A 17,354-nucleotide genomic window follows, 5' to 3' on the forward strand; every position below is an offset into this window, starting at 1 on the left:
TGGCAAGAACTTTTGCCTGAATTTGTGATGGTTGAACTTTCAGAGTAGTTTCCATGGTGTGACATCATTTTGTCTTTTGCAGTGAATTGGGACAACTGTACAAAAATCTCTTGTGCAACATTAATTGACTGAAAAGTCTTGCATCATGATGAGACTAGACTACAAACAAGAATTAATGCCCAGCATTACCACAGTCATGCTATACCTCATGATAACAAGCTTCTACAGAACTACCATTGACAACTAAATCATACATTGTAAGGGAATAACATAATCACCTAAAATATGCCACCAACATGCTCTCTAACTCAAGGACAATCAAATTCCATTCGGGCAATAATCTCAACTTGACCAAATAGATAAACAGTACACCTACCAACATATGATTTCCTTCTCTATCAAAAAACATCATCTCTTGTTTCTATATGTATTTGAGAAATAATAAACATTGCTGAAGACCAGATAATATTGTTATCTGAAGACAGCATCCAACTTGCTTCAGAAAAAAGAAAAAAGATATAAATTCATGTTTATCTTTAAATGATAACCTAAAAGGCACAACATTTGATGCATCATTCCACTTTGTCACAATAACACATGGCACAATATGCATCATACCAACTCAAGCCGGCACATGCTCAACATGCAATTCAAATATTCTCAAATAAATCATAAATCATGGCATTAACTCCATAATTTCTGTTGCAGAGACCTTCAACATGCTCATCACGGATTGCAGCAAGTAGAGTTTGTCCAAAGATTGATAACGCTTGTTAAACAACTAAAAGCACACAAAAGCACAAATTACCTTCTATAACAGACCACTTCAATAACTGTTAACTGTTCCACTAATAAATTTGTTTTAAAACCTTGTCAAAAAACTCTATCTCTTGTACTAAAAGATTTCCTACATATTACATCAAGGAGAAAATATCCACAATCTTGAAGTACTTTTTTCTGTCTATATTATCAGACAAACTCTAGTCTTTGCCAGATTCCTACTTCTATAGCGGAAAAGAGGCATTGTTAGTCTTGATGAAAAAATTTAGTCCACCATGATTAAAGATGCCAACCGACAATCTCCTACATGTCATGTTAATGTTCGACCTAAATTGCCAAACCAATATTTCAAAGTTTGAAATCACATAAAGTCCACCATAATATTTAAAAAAATAAAACTGAAAAATATGCAAATAAATAATGCTTTTATTGGAGAATCATAACATGATGCGCACCTTCAAAAATGAGTTGTACCATGAAATATAATATACATTTAAACTGCCTTTACAAAATATTTTATCCAAGGCAGAATTAAAAAAAATCATAGATTAATGTTCGTGTTTACAGAACTTCACAAGATTCTCCATGCAGCACATAACATGGCCTAACTTAGAAAGTTAATCCACACTCGTACCGTAATTTAAATGGTTGCTAGAATAAACACAGTATACTTTTATCAATCCAATTTACAAAAGATGCACAACTTTCTCAGTGTAAAGGACAAATACTTAGCTAAATACTCCTATGGAGACTGTAATTAAGGAATCAGGAAGCTTAGGCTCAAGTTCAATCAGATAGATTACTCTTTAAGGAGATTCTTCTTATCAAAGAATTTTAACAATGAGAAAGACGAAAAGAAGCAATATATTCAATCATAGTGTCAACGTAGGAAAAGATATCTTGCCAAGAAAAAAAGGAAATTATCATACCGAAGCTTTAGATGTTGGAGGCATCACAGGTATTAATTGCTTGCATTTTCTAAGAGTAAGTTACTCAATCCTCTGAGTGTCAATAGATAATTGCAGAGAAACCAATGCGAAGTTAACTAGATCTCCCTGATGAAAAAAGAAGCAACCACCATTCCATCCTATAGATTACCTGAGGAGTGTTAACAATTTGAGATGGTTCCTGAGCCAATGCCACTGATATGTTCAATCCTGCCATAGTGCTTCCCATCGCGTATGCCTGACAAAAGGGAGCAGCTTGTAGGACAGGTGAGAATGCAGTACCATTAGTTTCAACTTTAAGTGGTACTTCTGCCAGAGTTAAAGCTCCAATTATGATGGGGGAACCAAAAGGAAGACTCTGAACAGCAGTTCTAAGACCAGTAGATGATACACCACCTCCATCTGAAAAGCTCTGCTTCCCTTCAGCCCGAAGGGATGGAAAATTTTTCTCAAAGGCAATCTTGGCAATGCTACAAAATTACAAATTACACTTGCCCCAGAAGAACTGTTATTTGCACTACTTCCACGTCTTTTAGGCCAGGAGTCAACTTGCCTTCCTGCTATCATACACTGGGAATGCCTCAAGGCATCATTTTCAGCCCTACCTCCAAGAGATGAATAATGGTGGTCGAGTCCAATGCCAACCAAAGACCTATTTTCTCTATCACAGTAATCAAAACCCTTCTCCTGGAGTTTATCATGAGACCTGCGGAAACTACTGTAAGCCAGTGATTTACCAGAGCTACCTTTATCATGATTTACATAACCATTAGAGCTCAGACTCCCTTGCAAATTCCTATCTTGGTCGCCAAGTAATATATTTCTTGAACCAATCTCAATACCAATTTTACCTGTGAGAAACAAAAGTACATATTAGTAGAAAAATTTACCAAACAATACCAGTACAAGAAAACAGCAAGACAAACAACAGTAAGACTCATGATGAACTCGGAGTAATAAATACCCAAATGTTTGAAAGAGCTGGTTTGCAAGGCATTGTTGAAAGTGTCCCCGCTTGCTAATCTGTACCACTATGGAACCAATGCTGGCTCACCTCGTTCCATTTTCAGTACAGACCATTATCTATGCACAGCAAAAACCTTCTGACATCAACTCATCAAATAAATGCTATTTCCTGTACAAAACATGCTCTCAGAGGCACTCCATCAGACTATTACCAGAAGAGGGTGATGCTTGCCGAAACACCACGGCCGTTGGCGCTAAATTAGCATAATCAAGAGCAAGATTTATTCTGCCAAGAACTCTAAACTGCATAGATACCCATCCGAGACAAACAGAATGCTTGAGCTTCACACGCTTATATTGAGAGGATGAAGATTAACAGGTTTCAAACATCCACAGCATGGCGCTGAGACCAAATTCCAGGCAACAATGGCCCCCAAAAAACCAGCAACTCGCTTCAAACTCAAAAAAACCATAGGAAGAGAAGAGTTCTAATGATCAAGAAGGAGCAATCATCCAAAAGGCGGTCAAAAACCCTAAAACGACAAGCGCCGACGTGAATCAAGAACCCTAGACTCGGAACGAAGGGATTGAGAGAGGGACAAAAATGGGATTGAAGTCAAGAAAAAAAAGGAGGGAAGAAATGCCCTCCGCTTCAAAATTACGGGGTACATTGCAATGAACTCGAACCCTAACAGGCACCTATCGATGCTGAGAGCAACAATCCAATCGAAAAGAAGAAGTGAGCCAGTTGCGCCGAGGAGCGGTGCGGTTTTCGGCGAAATCTCGGACAATTGCGGCGACGAGGGGTCTTCTTGCGTGATCCACGCAAAGAAGAACAAGAGAAAACTTGTGATGGAAAGGAGGGCGGCACCCGCTTGGTCTTCTTCCGTGTTTCGCTCTCTCTCTCTCTCTCATCAAGGAAACGCTCGCTTTCTCCCGCAGTGCGTCGGTGCGTTTCTCGGAACGATGTTGGGAGGCCGGTGGGCGTGAACCAGCTTCGCTCGCCTTCTCTCGGTCGCTTGGCTCGCAGGCTTTGCTCCGGTTCGGGTTCCTTCGGCTGGGAAAGACCTACGATGGTGGTGATGGTGACGAGGAGTACCGACTCGATTAACTTGGCCTTCCGGGCAGTCATGCGGACTCGCGCTCCGGCGTTCGATTGGAACAGACGGAAGCGCGAAGGACGAGTGGCGGTGTGGGCATACGATACAGAAATCCAAGTGCACTTGAGTCGATCGATCGTGACCGTCGATCAGGAGAGTTTCGTGTGTTGGGTCGGATCGGGTTAGTATGATACAGAAATCCGGCAAGGAGATCACCTGCCTTGTCAAAAGCACGGTTCAGGGTATCCCGCGAAAGGACAGTGGACCCAGGAGCACCGTAGGGACAAATCAGCCCTGCAAATTTGACGTGTGATTCGGCCCGCCGAATTGCTCAAACTACAGCTTTGCATTCATCTATTTCATCTTTCTGCAAGCAGGAAATGCAGATCATGACATCACAAATACTACACGATTCTTAAGTCACAAAAGAGCAGTGGTTGATAATTCATTAAAGTTCCAACACAAATACCAGATGATTCTAAAGCAACAATAACCAGTGATTGATGATTTCATTAAAGTTACAACACAAATATTAGATGTTAACAACAACACTAAATAATGTTACTGAACCTCTCAGATTGTCCTTCAATTTTGAGGAGTCCATTCTTCAGCTCTGCATACATTGATTCCATCTTTCTGCGAGCAGGAAATGTAGATCATGATAACGAAGTAGAAGACCCGTCAATAACTTGAGCACTGTTGATAAAAAGTTACGACACAAATACTAGATTTTAACTTAAACAACAACGCTAGATATTGTTCTCGAACTTCTACTTCACGATACACACAATTTTGCACTGAAGCAAATAAATCACTATAACAAACTCACTTGATAGTCATTTCAAAAAGCATCTTCGATAATGGCATTAACTGTTCCATAAAACTTGGGATGCTACAACTTTGCATAATCAAGTTTAGAACTCACAAGTATATTTCTGACATGTATCTCCCTCATTGCCAATAACTGAGCTCCAGATAAATCACTTCTAAAAGAAATTCAACTTCCAGTTATTATTTGAAGCAAACAGCAACAATGCAGGAAAAATCGGCAACATATTGCATACAACATTTATCATCTTATCAAGTAACCTGGAAATATTTGCTGCTTTGGATACTGCTTAGTGTCCACCTGATAACAACTGCAACGTTCACCATCATAGTAGATTTGAAGATCATGAAATAGGTATCCAGACTCTGTGCCGACCAACCCAGCCAAGCTGTCCATGATATTTGAGTATGCCATCAAATATTCCAAGGTTACATTGAGCAACAGTTAATTAATTGAAGTTACAACATAAATACCAGTAGTTACCAACACCAGCACCATAAGCACACTACTCAGCAGAAGTCTGAATCTTTCTACCTTGCAAGATAAGGTTAATCAGGGAGTAACTGCAGGAAAACAAACTTCTCATGGACCATATATATTTCCAAATGTCTCTTCGTACCCAATACCAGAACTCCAAAAAGCTAACTTCTCAGAAAAATGCACCTTCCATTCCTTAATTGAAGCAAATGGCAGCAAACCACTCAGTGTGGGAAGAATCAGCAGCAGGAGAATGTAGAATGCATATCGTCTTACCCAGTATGGCAACCTGACTGTGTTGGCCACTTGGGTCACAGCGACAGGGCCATAAAGAATATTGTGAAATGCAGATGGGAAAACATTGGCAAAGAAATGAAGCATACAGAGAACTTCCCAATAAATTAACCAATGGTAACCACTCCCACCTAATGTGTCTACACATAGCTTACCAGCAAAGCCACAAACAACTCCCAATAGCATAACCAAAAAAGTCACAGGCATAGTTGGACCTGACATTGCCGAGCGTTGAAAAACCAAGTAAGCAATCGCTAAAATCATCAATATTCCAAAACACATACGGGTCAGGACCACAAAATGACATCTCAGTGTTAGCCACCCTGAACTAAAAGACTGAACTGATTTCGGGATCCACCACGATCTGGACTCCTGGGACAACAAAGAAAAAAAATTCTGCTAAGCTTAAATATCCAAGAATACCAGCATTCAAATTAAGAACATCGAAATATTAAGAGATACCTTAAGAGTGTAATTGCAGGCAGATGTCACCTCTGTGATGCGTTGTAAGGAATAAATTGATGCTCCATAGAGAAGAAAGCCACACATGATAATCAACCCAGTGACTAGGAGATCAATGCATCTCTTCAAGAGTTCTGCATGCCTGGTCTCCAGCATTTGATTCCTTAATTTCTCTTCTTTAAAGGAAGCCTTTGAGATACCCATGGATATCTTTATTTTCTCCAACAAATTTGCATCGGAACTAAGGGCTAATTGGGATTGCTTTAGTTTCAACTTTTCCATGACTAGACCTATCTCAACAGCTTTCAGGTCATTAGAGCGTGTCTGCTCAACAACAGATCTCTCATAAGTATCCAGAATAGAATGACTGAACCTATGATTAGATGTGCCGTGATAAATATTTGCAAGATGCTGATTTTCCTGCCCATAAGGAATAAGTTGATTGCTCATAGAACTCAGTGGCATATTTTCTTGGAGATTTTCAACTACACTGACAGGTTCAGGATTGGCTAATTCAGGTGTATATTCACTACTACTGCATGTGAAAAAACTGCAATCAGTATTATCTTGCTTAGTAATAGATGCTTTGTTAATCAGACATAGGGTCTTCAATGTGCTCTGGAACGACTTATCAAAGTTTCTTATGAAATAGTCAAACTTATTGCCGTATATCTGTCCAAATAGAAAATTAATTATAGATCTCATGGAAAGCCATGTAAGATACTGATTTTGAATTATAAAAGGTTATTCTGAATAGCAACATGTTCGGTTTAAGGCAGGCTTACATTTGTTATAGATTCTTTAACTGCTGAAGTACAAATCTGCACCAAAAGCATATTCATATCAGACAATTATAAAAAATCTGATAGTATGAAAATCATTTGTATGAATTAAAAAATGTACCATGGAAAAATGATTTATCTGTGACCTCCTTCCTGAGATGTTCTTGCCATTCAAAATCTGAATCAAGGAATTCCTAACATCAACCAAATGGCCACTAACGCTCAAAAAAAAAACAAGGTAAAAACACCCTAGTATTACATAATAAGATGCTAATATGGTTGAACATTTAATGAAAATGATCATGGTTTCAATATTTTGATCTATTCCTGTGGCTACTGAACATGCACTTGATTCACTATAATCACTCATAGCCAAAACACTCTCCCAAGTTGAAGTTTTACTCATCATGCAATCAGCTTGGTAATCAAATGCACCCACCATCTATAATAATCGTTAAACTGATCAGGTAAAACAAAAAATAAATCTCCAAGATCAGGTGGCATATTCACCAACTAGAAGCCCAGACAGACAATAACTTCTATGTAGTTATTCAATAAATGGCACTTAATTATTATACTAGGCAAGATCCTTCTAGAAATACTGTGTGAACATGATCAATCACTTTTTCAATGAAAACAATCAATCATATCCTTTTGGTCTAAGAAACTTAACTAAAATTACTGATGCACATGCCATTTTTATTTTTTCAAATAATTGAGTACAGGTGATAGAATAAGAAAATTCACACAAGACTATGATCTTTGCTGACAATTAACTAAACATTTGCATATCAAAAGTTGAATCATATTTTTCCAGAATGTCATCAGCTTGGAAGCAAAAAAAGGGGCACTGTCTGGTAAATTTCCTGAAAAACATTTTCAGTTTTCTTTCAAAAGAAAAGATGAGCATAGCTTTTAGACATTTCATTTCTTCTTTCTCTCCCTCTTTTGGCCATGCATCCCTCCAAATTCTGCCCGTATAGGTAACGTGTCGCTGCTGTTGGGTATTAGGAACGGGGCACAGATAGTGATTTTCGAGCTGACAGGTGTCCATCAAAAGAGGTTCTGGGACCAGCAGGTGGGACTCCAAACTCTCCTTCATTTCTCCCTCATCCCCTGCCTCTCTCTCAAATTACTGTGGTAGATGAAATTGTCTTAGAAATGTTCATGGTTCTTTGCTCTAAGGTAATTTTGATACTTTCTCCTCTTCAGATTCTCTATCAAACATAAGCCAGGTTTGCACTATAAAATGCTTTAGTAATGGCTTCTAGTATATTACACTGCTCTACGAGTTCAATGAAATGTTTCATTTACGATTGCTTCTGATTATATTAAAGTACCAGTCACAATATGATGTCAAGAGGTGCTCAGATGCTTGCCTAGGCACCCAAGACAAGACAAGGCAAGGCTTGAGCGCCTTGTATGGTTGTACCATGGGCAAGAAATGTTTAAATTGCTCACCACCTAGGCAAGTGCATGAGTTAAGTTGAGGCTGGCACCCACTGCTCGCCTCTCCCCTCTCTGCGGCCAACACCTACTATCACCACCCACTTTGTCCTCTTCTCTCCCTTGCTCTTTTTCTCTCACTTTTTCTCCTCTCCATTCTCTACAACTGTCATTGTCATGACCCTCTCATTTCCTGCTTCTGATTATATTTAAGTACCAGTCACAATATGATGTCAAGAAGTGCTCAGATGCTCACCAAGGCACTCAAGACAAGGCAAGGCGAGGCTTGAGCATGTTGTAGGCTTGTACCCTCAGCAAGAAATGTTTAAATTGCTCACCACCTAGGCAAGTGCATGAGTTAAGTTGAGGCTGGTGCCCACTGCTCTCCTCTCCCCTCTCTGTGGCCAAACCTACTATCACCACCCACTTTGTCCTCTTTTCTCATTTGCCTCTTTTTCTCTCATTGTTTCTCCTCTCCATTCTCTACAACTGTCATTGTCATGACCCTCTCTCTTTCTACTTCTCTCACCTTCCTCCGCCTTCTAACTTCCCTCTTCTTCTCTTCCCTTACCCTCTACTACCAGTCCTTGTTTTAGTGAGTATCTCTTAGTTTACTTTTATAAAGCGTCTTATTTTTACCCAAACATGCGCCTAGTGCCTCGCATAAAGGGACCTTGACACCTCATAGTGCCTAGTGGTTTAGACAACATTACAGTTGGGATAACATATAAACTCAGATAGTCCAGAAGCTTCAAATCTAGGATATGTATTATTCCCAAACAAGTCTTTGGTCTTGTACACTCCAAATGCTTGGTCATGTGTTTACAAGAGCCGGCAAATAGACTACAAGTTTGACAAATGGGACCATGTAGTCTACTCCCCATATGATCCCTTTTTTTTAATTATTTGCTAATTTGCTTAGTCTAATATGCATATTTTATCAAATGCCAACATATGATTCCATCAATTCCGTTAACAACGAAGAAAAAGAATGTAGCAAAACAATAGTAATTGAGATAAAAATATTTTCTGATCAGATTCAAAGACATGCATTTTGGCTTCTTCTACTTCTTATATCTTATTTACAGTAATTTTACTTATGTTATGTATGACTTAGCATTTATGGTTGATTAGTAGGTAAACTAAGTCCAAGGATATCGATGAAAATTTGATATCTTTGGTGATCTAATCTGAGAAAACCCTTGTTTGCTTTATCCTTTCTAAATGAAATTTGTTGTCATCTAAATAATGTTGTTCGAATTTTTTCAAATTTAATTTTTGCTGTTTTTCCAGAATTAAGAAAGCTATGAATCTTGCAATCATACTTGACCTGACATCAAGTATCATATTGTGTTACTGTTCCTCTCAGTTGCGCTTTAAACCTAAGACAAATTTAGTCTTTTCTGGAGCATCATTGTGCATAAGAGTCCATTCTACTAGCTAAATTATGTAATATCCAAAAACAACTGGTCTAGAGGAGATAAGAGGTAGGCAGTAACAGAGGTTCAATCTGTAGTGATCCAACCATTAATATGTATATTATAGAGTATATCAAACTTATCATGGCATATTCATTTTACATTAAAAGCTATGGTCTAAGCCTGACAGACTAGGTACAGACATCCATGCACAAAGGTTTCAGAGGTGTAATTTGCCCTAGTATAGTAACCTTCGGAAAATTGGGTAAATCATGTTTATCACCAAATGTTTATTGGCCTACAAAATTCAATCAGCAGTCATGTCATTTTACATGCTTCTCAACTTGATGCCAAAGAAGTCATGAAGTCATGAGCGCTTCTCAACCTGATGTTAGTTTGACCAAGATTCAAGAATTAAATAAGCATGTCATTATTCATACAACTGTTTAAAATATTGCTCTAAGCTGTTCAGCCACTTTAATGTCAGCAGAATAATGTTCCATGGTACATATAATATTTCTAGTTAATATTACTATTTAATTTCTGCTGCATTTATATTGTTACTACAAATTATTGTCAGGCTTTAATCTGAAATATGTCCACTTTCACCACAGTTGAGTTTTAATTCTTAGTGGTAAATAGACAAGTTAGTTATGTTGCGGAGGAGAATCTCTGTTATGATTTTAAAAAACTTGGGAAATAAGACCTGTTATTGTCATGCATACTCTTATGGTTTAAAAAAAAATTCTTGGACAAAAAAGAATCAAGTTGATCCGGTAGATCAGTGAAACAAACTTTAAATTATTATGAATTCTTTTCATTGTCTGAGGCAACACATATAACTAGCATGTGAAGGCCTATTAGGAGAGTGATTATTCTTCGCAGACCCAAAGAAATGTATTTCTACTTTTCAGGCCTATTAGGAGAGTGATTATTCAACACATAGTAGTTTATTTCCTACATTTGTTCAATTTAATGAACTCGGGAGGCTCCTTCGAACTTCTCCTTCCCCAACAGACAGTTCTTTTTTACTTTGCAAAAAGAAATATTATATCATTTTCATTCTTGAAAATTCAACTTGAGACCGTTTTCTGAGAGCATAAACAAACAAGGCAGTGTCCCTATGTTCTATTTACAGCGTGTGATTCTATAAAGCAGTTCATTTCAATTTTTTGTTACTGACATTGTATGACTTTACATAGATCCAATCTGAACATTGTTTGCCTTCAAATTGTAAACACTTGCTTAAAATTAGACAGACAATTAGAACATTCTCATACTTTTTAAACATTTTTATCATTCTGAAAGATCTTTTTTCTTCACAGAAATTAGAAAAAAGATAATTAAACTACTATCTAAAGAAAGGTTCTTTAAAGATAATGAAACTACTATCTAAAGAAAGATTCTTTAATCAAAGAAAAACAAGGTAACATTTCAATAATAGAGTTTACAGAACCTATGAGAATGGTATTCACTTATTTATCAGATATTAGGACAAAGATACTCGACCACTAGTGCATAACTTCAAAAAAAAAATTTGAGAAATTTTATTTTAAGAAAAAAAAGAGTCCATCGCTATTCTGGAATAGAACCATGGAAATTTGTTTAAAGAGTAGGGAAACGCATAAGAAAGTAAAGAATTTCACAAGCAAAACACGATCTTCGAACCCTAACAAACATTACGCACCTGCGCAACGACGGCAGCAAAGGACATGCCAAGCGGAAGAGCGAGATCCTCGAGACCCTCGTTACCACGGCCAACGCGAGGCGCCCACAGGCTACGGTGTCTGTTCCTCAAGCGCATCCCTGTCCGCTGCGTCCGCTGACGGGAGGAAGAGGATGAAGAAGAAGACGCGTCATCCCTCTCCGTGCTCCTAGTTCTTGAACTGGAAACACCTCTTCCCCTCTCAAGCGGCTGCCACCGCCGCATCCTAACGGTAGCGCAATCGACGCGTCCGCCTGCCCTGCCCCGACCCCCCTCGCCGTCACCGCCATCGACCGCCGCACTGCCGTTCGATCGGGCGCATTCCATGCGAGAATTTGAGGGGAGAGAGCGGCGTCGGAATTGGGAGCGACCAGAGCGGTGGAATTTGATGGAAGGGGCAAATTAGAACCCTCGCTGGGGATTGGAACCGAGGATTCGAAAGGGAACAAAATTGAGCTGTTCCTTCCTTCCTACCGGTCTTATCGGATTCGGGTCAATCTCCTAATGTTCAGCCCGATTTGCTTGAAAATGGATTCGGATTTTTCCGGTTTTATTCCAATCTTATTTGTTTAAACGAAAGTATAACTCAATCGCCAACAAAACAATGTTTGATCTTATAACAGTCTGAAGTTGCTTCATTTACTCCGGTAGAAACTCTGCATCAGATGCTTCATCCTTGCGAGATTAAGTCTAAAACTCATCGCTTCTTCTCGTTCCTATCCATGGAGTTCCACAGATACTTCTCATACTTGTTGATGGGAGCCAACCATGGCCCTCGTCAAGGCAGGAGGACAGTGATGGAGTCTTTGCCAGATCCCACTAGTCGTCGCCTACACGCAGGCTCGCAGTCATAGTAATGGACACAGCAAGGGAAATATAAGAGCTATAAATTTAGTCTCGAAACAAGTGCACACTGGACCAGCAAAATCTAGAATTAATGATCTGCTATTGATAGTGTGAGAGTGGGACAAAGAAAAGATTGGGTCTTCACCAATCTCTTCTGAATGCTGCACAAGGATTTAAGAGCTATGTTTGTCCTCACTGATCAGCCAATGACTGATCATTATTTTTAATATTTATTTTTTAAATATTTTTTATTTATTGATTAGTTTTAATCTCGAGCGGTTTGGGGTACTAAAATGGAAACTGGTTGCAAATCATGTCTTCAATATAAAAAAAGAATTTTTATATAGTTTTGAGTATTTAAAATTCTTTCTCAAATACTCTCTTTCCGACTTATTATCATTAGTTTTATATATTATCCTCTTGGTAGTGACGTTTTAGATATTATCCTTAGAAGTAGAGCCTCGTTATATTCTAAAGTCATATTAAATATCTTCTATTTTATTTACGGATCTTAATATAATTATTATATTTATAAACATATATATATATATATATATATATATATATATATATATATATATATGTAATAAGAAGGGAGATAAACCATACCATTAGATAACAGTATCTATTGATATCTTTCGATGGGATATTTATGAAGTACATGAACCAACCCTTTTAAGTATCATGCGTTGGAGATCAAGAGGGGTAGACGATTGCAATCTTTATCACAAATGATTAATAGTAGGTAAGCATTGAAGTTCTTATATTTTGTTCAACGATCACTTAAATCATATGATTCGTTTCATCTAGATAATTTTCATATCATACAATGTTATTCAAATGATCACATGCGATAATAAGTTTTTCAATATGATTTATGATATTGATGAAATATTTCTGATTTTTTTTTCTATCATTGATTTAAAGTAACTTTGGAATATTTATGCCAAAGGTTGGATAAAATTTAGGATCGCAAGCATATGATTTTGATTAATGGATCATTTAGGTGTTTTGGGTTTCGAGGAGTATCGACGGCACCCATGCAAGCTAGTATGATAGCATTTAACAAATGAACTCTGACAATTTCACTAAAAGATGGCTTGTGAAAAATATCTCTTATTCCATAATTTAATTTAAAAAAATCCCTCGGAGTGCTTAATTATAGTGTGATGGATATAATTTTCATGAATTGGGCATATGTTCAACGATTTCAACAACCCTTATAGCATTTGTGGAGCTACTACTTGAAGAATATTAGAAGAACTATTTTGTTCTTGAGACTACAGTGGATGTGTTGCTGCAGTGGCCATTTCACTACAGTGGATGTGTTGCTGCTGCAGTCTTAAGTTGCATGCCTTTTCCACAATTCCATTAATTAGTACGTGATGCATCTTCCTGTCTTGATCTAATATTATTCGTCATGGCCAATTGGAAATGTGTTACACTCGATAAGATTCGGCAGATCGAGTGCTGCACAAGAGTAGTAAATTTAAGGCTTGCAAAGATTTATGATGATTCAATTATCACGTACAATTTTCAAGCCGAGGTTTCGGGAGAGATCGTCGGTAGTTTCCATACCATGAATGAGTTTCTACTTCTCCACATGCAAAACACATCCCTCTTCGTTTATTTTCTTTTGATCTTTCCTTGTTTGGAGTGTCGATATATGGGTTAGCTAAACTTCACGGAAAACAGTGTCCCCATTTTACGTATCTCAAGATAATTACCATAACATATTTGGAGATTAGCACCATGGAACTCGATTATTTCACTTGGATCGATCCATACGGATCAATAATTTGCCTTTTATTGGTCGAATAGATTACGACAGTCCTTACCAGGAATCACTTATTCTGCTGCCTCACGGCCAAGAAGGGAAAAGCTTCATGACCTCATTCATACCGAGGTCTTACGATACAGATGAGAAACGTGAACGAAAGAGAAGCGAAAATTCTCTTCCATGATTCATCATCGTCGTCTTCATCTCTTCTCCCACACGCAGTAGTCATTGCCAGAGGCAACGACGTGGAAGTTGGAAGGAACGAGATTCCCCACGTCGTATCTCGAGCCTAGCTTTGTCAGTATCTTCCCATCGATCATTGCCATGTAGAGGTCAGCATCAGACGCCAGAATGTTGAGGGCGCTACCCGAATGAATTCCATTTCGTGTTCTGATCTCAGCCAACTGAGTTATCGCCGCCTTCAATCCCCAGTCGAACATGTGGTCGTAGAACTGCAAACACGAACATATATATAATCGTCATGCTGTGATACTATTTGAATCGAATGTTGTGCAGAAGCATACTTACGATGGAAGGCACGCCCGGATGCGTGAGTATATAAGCGTAGCCTTGCATGACCTTATCAGAAGGAAAAGGCCACAACCTTTGCGTCGAACCGGTATCGTGGTTGTCGACGAAGGTGACAGCCTTCTCCGGCCACCACCCCATCAAGCCGGGCGCCTTCCCCTGGGGATCACGCATCCTCCACAGTTCACCTTCCACGGCAGCTTGTAGTATTCCCTTTGTGGTGAAATCGAAGGCCGTCGCTGGGCCTCCGACCTGCTGAACCCAATTAACCAGCTCTTGGCGGTTGCCGTTCTGATCGTATGCTGGCTTCCCATCGTTTCCATAAGCTAATGAACCCCAGATCTCAGCCACCACGAAATTTGGCTGCGTCTGTTCGACGTAGATCTTGGCGACGCTCGAGGAGTAACCCTTGGCAAAGTCGAGTCTCCACCCGTCGAAGCCGATGTCAGTCTTGAGCCAGTTCAGCCAGTCCGTGAGCTCACGCTGGACCTGCGTGTTGAGGTGGTCGATGTCGGGAGCCGCCGCGAAGCCCTCGCCGGAGTCGACGTTGCCGGTGCCGTCGGAGTACTGTGTGTCGTCCCTACAGATCATGTGTGGACCCCAGTCGAGGCGGGCATCATCGGTTCCGCCTTCGAAGATGCACCATATGCCTCTCCCGTCTTGCTTGTCTGCGCAACGATGGTTGATGACGATGTCGGCCACGCATTTGACTCCCTTGTCGTGGAAAGCGCCGATCAGCGCCTTCAACTCATCCTGATTCCCATACTTGGAAGCACCCAAGTCGTAGAGCCGGCCCGGCATGTAACCTGAGAGGAGAAATCTCGTAATAGTTTAGACCAAGACCGACTCGGTCAACATGTGAGAGTGATCACGACGGCAAATACGAATCATGGGACGACCTTGAACGCCGACAGAGTGCGAGGGCGGAGGCAGCCAGACGTGGGTGACTCCAGCGTTGGCTATATCAGAGACTTTGTCTTTCAAGAAGTTATACCAGCCGCCTTGCTGCCTCCACGACTCCCAGTTGAAGCCCTGCAACGTATTCGTTTCTCTTACTGTAAACGCGATCGAGGATAAAGGCAACAAATGGATCTGTTTATCTCTACCTGGAAGAGTATCTGGGACTGAGCCAAGTTCGGAACGACAAGAAACAGAAGCAGAAACATCGAAGGACCAAAATAGATCCTCATCTCTTGCTTTCTTCCGTCGAAGGAGCAAAGGATGGAACGAGATGGGGATGCGAGAAGTGTGAGGGCTAAGGGCACGTATATATAGCTGGATGTGGTAGGGTAAGTAAGGCATGAAGGGATGTAGATAAGCGTTGTTGTGGCCCATAACCTGTGAGGGGTCATCAGTGAATGGAAGAAGATAGGGCGAAGTCCGTAGCTGCAGCGTCTCGGACACGTTTGATTGCCATATCCAATTGTAGAACGGCTCACATCCCTATTATCGTGACAGTCGAAGACTAGTGGAGAACGGCTCACATCTCAGAGATGATGTTATTACCTTGTGGTCCTTTTCTTTTCCGTCCAATCTATTACAGTGACGAGAGACATGGCCGTCCAAAACACGCCAGTAGTTAGAAGATGATGAAGCAATTTGCATCCCTATGAACGTTCGCATAACATTTCACAGCGTAGCTTTAATGAATCCCTATCGACATAGCGCCATACCACACCTTATCGTATGAATCAAATAAGCCTAACTTGACCAACCGAAAGGCAAAAGACAAGCTTAATCCAGCATGTGAAGCAACAAAAGTAGCGTATTTCAAGAGGCATTTGTTCCCCTCTTGTCATATCATTGTCCTGTTCCCATCCAATCTAATTATTGGTTTACCACCCTCCCAACTTGATATCGATCCCCATTCAGATCGTCTACACCCGATCACTTCGAAAAGAAGAGGCTTGGTTTCAAAGTCAAGCCCTTATACGAAGAGAACCAAAAGCCTAAATTTAGATTCCGATGATTAATTCCGATGATTATTGACATTTAGATTCGCTGGTCCAGCATGCACTTGTTTCGAGACTAAGTTTATCGCTCTTATATTTCCCTTGTTGTTATATTTCGAGAATAAAGAAATATCAAAATAGGATATTTGTCTTCACACATATTTTATTTTATTTGACTCATATGTCTCGGATATATTTGACCTTGTATCTTTGTTGTGGTTGATATATCTTGGTGTGGGTTGGGTATCTCGACTCATATTTCACCACTGCACCTCTATCTTGGTAGATTTATCTTCACACGGATCGAATTTTTTGACTTATGCATCTCAAGTACATGGATCGGGTTTTCTGACTCACACCTCGATCACATTTGACGATGTGTCTTCGCTATAATATATTTATCTTAACGTAAGTTGGGTTTCTTAACTCACATATCTCAGGCATATGTGGCATTACTATTTTACCGTAGTAGATTTCCCTTCATATGGGTCAATTTCTATGGACTCATGCATTTCGGGCGCGTTTGGCCTTGCACCTCCGTCATAGCAGATTTTTCTTCACATGGGTAAAGTTTTCTTGACTCACGTATCTTGGGCACACTTGACCTTATGTCTTCACTGTAGTCGATTTTAGATCTTCTCGCTATGACAAGTTTCAAATTCTTTCTTTGTCATGGTAAGTCTCGAACCTTTCTACTATCGTAGTGTCACGGGCTTAGCTAGAATTGCCTAAGTCGTGAGGCACCCTTGCGGTAAAGACGCGAACTTAGCTTGCGTTGCGTAAGTCGCGAGGCATCCTTGCTGCAAAGACGCGAACTTAGCTTGCGTTGCCTAAGTCGCGCTTCGCCCTTACGATTTGCATCCGCAAAGATCATCTCACTTGCAACCTCTCGTAGGTCCCGAAGGACCTGTAAAAGAGAAAGTTGATTAGTTCGAAGAACGAGCGACGGACAAGTCCTGACGTCTTACGAAAAGTGGAAGCTTTACAAGCAATTCAGCGAGCACCTTGCGTGCATAAGAGAAAAGAGGGAGAGGAGGAAAAT

The 17,354-nt window shown here is 39.8% G+C and overlaps 2 protein-coding genes across 8 annotated transcripts; both read right to left on the bottom strand.

Moving 5' to 3' along the window:
* Nucleotides 1–4,269: 4,269 nt before the first annotated feature.
* Nucleotides 4,270–11,640, bottom strand: LOC135618128 (protein CPR-5-like). Of its 7 annotated transcripts, none has more exons than XR_010488931.1 (7): nucleotides 11,189–11,639; nucleotides 6,759–6,815; nucleotides 6,641–6,676; nucleotides 5,856–6,527; nucleotides 5,096–5,765; nucleotides 4,883–5,010; nucleotides 4,270–4,779 (listed from the first exon to the last, which is right to left on the bottom strand). XR_010488931.1 is itself a non-coding variant. In XM_065118993.1 (5 exons), the coding sequence occupies exons 1-5, from the start codon at nucleotides 11,531–11,533 to the stop codon at nucleotides 5,205–5,207; spliced, it is 1,323 nt and encodes a 440-aa protein (XP_064975065.1). In that variant the 5' UTR covers nucleotides 11,534–11,640; the 3' UTR covers nucleotides 4,270–5,204. The 7 variants fall into 7 exon arrangements, 2 of the variants coding, with proteins under 2 accessions (XP_064975065.1, XP_064975064.1); XR_010488930.1 differs by having other exon boundaries at nucleotides 4,270–4,429; nucleotides 4,719–4,779; nucleotides 4,883–5,765; XR_010488927.1 differs by having other exon boundaries at nucleotides 4,270–5,010.
* Nucleotides 11,641–13,815: 2,175 nt separating this feature from the next.
* Nucleotides 13,816–15,582, bottom strand: LOC135636687 (alpha-amylase isozyme 3C-like). Its single transcript, XM_065148589.1, has 4 exons — nucleotides 15,467–15,582; nucleotides 15,260–15,392; nucleotides 14,361–15,166; nucleotides 13,816–14,284 (listed from the first exon to the last, which is right to left on the bottom strand). Exons 1-4 carry the CDS (start codon nucleotides 15,548–15,550, stop codon nucleotides 14,033–14,035), a joined length of 1,275 nt encoding a protein of 424 aa, XP_065004661.1. The 5' UTR covers nucleotides 15,551–15,582; the 3' UTR covers nucleotides 13,816–14,032.
* Between the last annotated feature and the right edge of the window lie 1,772 nt (nucleotides 15,583–17,354).

Source organism: Musa acuminata, chromosome BXJ1-3 (genome assembly GCF_036884655.1).
Source record: "Musa acuminata AAA Group cultivar baxijiao chromosome BXJ1-3, Cavendish_Baxijiao_AAA, whole genome shotgun sequence".
In the NCBI taxonomy this organism is placed as follows: domain Eukaryota; kingdom Viridiplantae; phylum Streptophyta; class Magnoliopsida; order Zingiberales; family Musaceae; genus Musa; species Musa acuminata.

Bases quoted from the DNA above. Each gene is read 5' to 3' on its own strand.
- LOC135618128 (XM_065118992.1), bottom strand. From the start codon at position 11,533: ATGGAATGCGCCCGATCGAACGGCAGTGCGGCGGTCGATGGCGGTGAC. The intron at 6,677-6,758 runs GTACATTTTTTA...CTTTTGGTGCAG, and splicing joins AGATAAATCATTTTTCCATG to ATTTGTACTTCAGCAGTTAA. The intron at 5,766-5,855 runs GTATCTCTTAAT...TTGTTGTCCCAG, and splicing joins CCTGCAATTACACTCTTAAG to GAGTCCAGATCGTGGTGGAT.
- LOC135636687 (XM_065148589.1), bottom strand. From the start codon at position 15,550: ATGAGGATCTATTTTGGTCCTTCGATGTTTCTGCTTCTGTTTCTTGTC. The intron at 15,167-15,259 runs GTCGTCCCATGA...TTCTCCTCTCAG, and splicing joins GCACTCTGTCGGCGTTCAAG to GTTACATGCCGGGCCGGCTC. The intron at 14,285-14,360 runs GTAAGTATGCTT...TCGTGTTTGCAG, and splicing joins ATCCGGGCGTGCCTTCCATC to TTCTACGACCACATGTTCGA.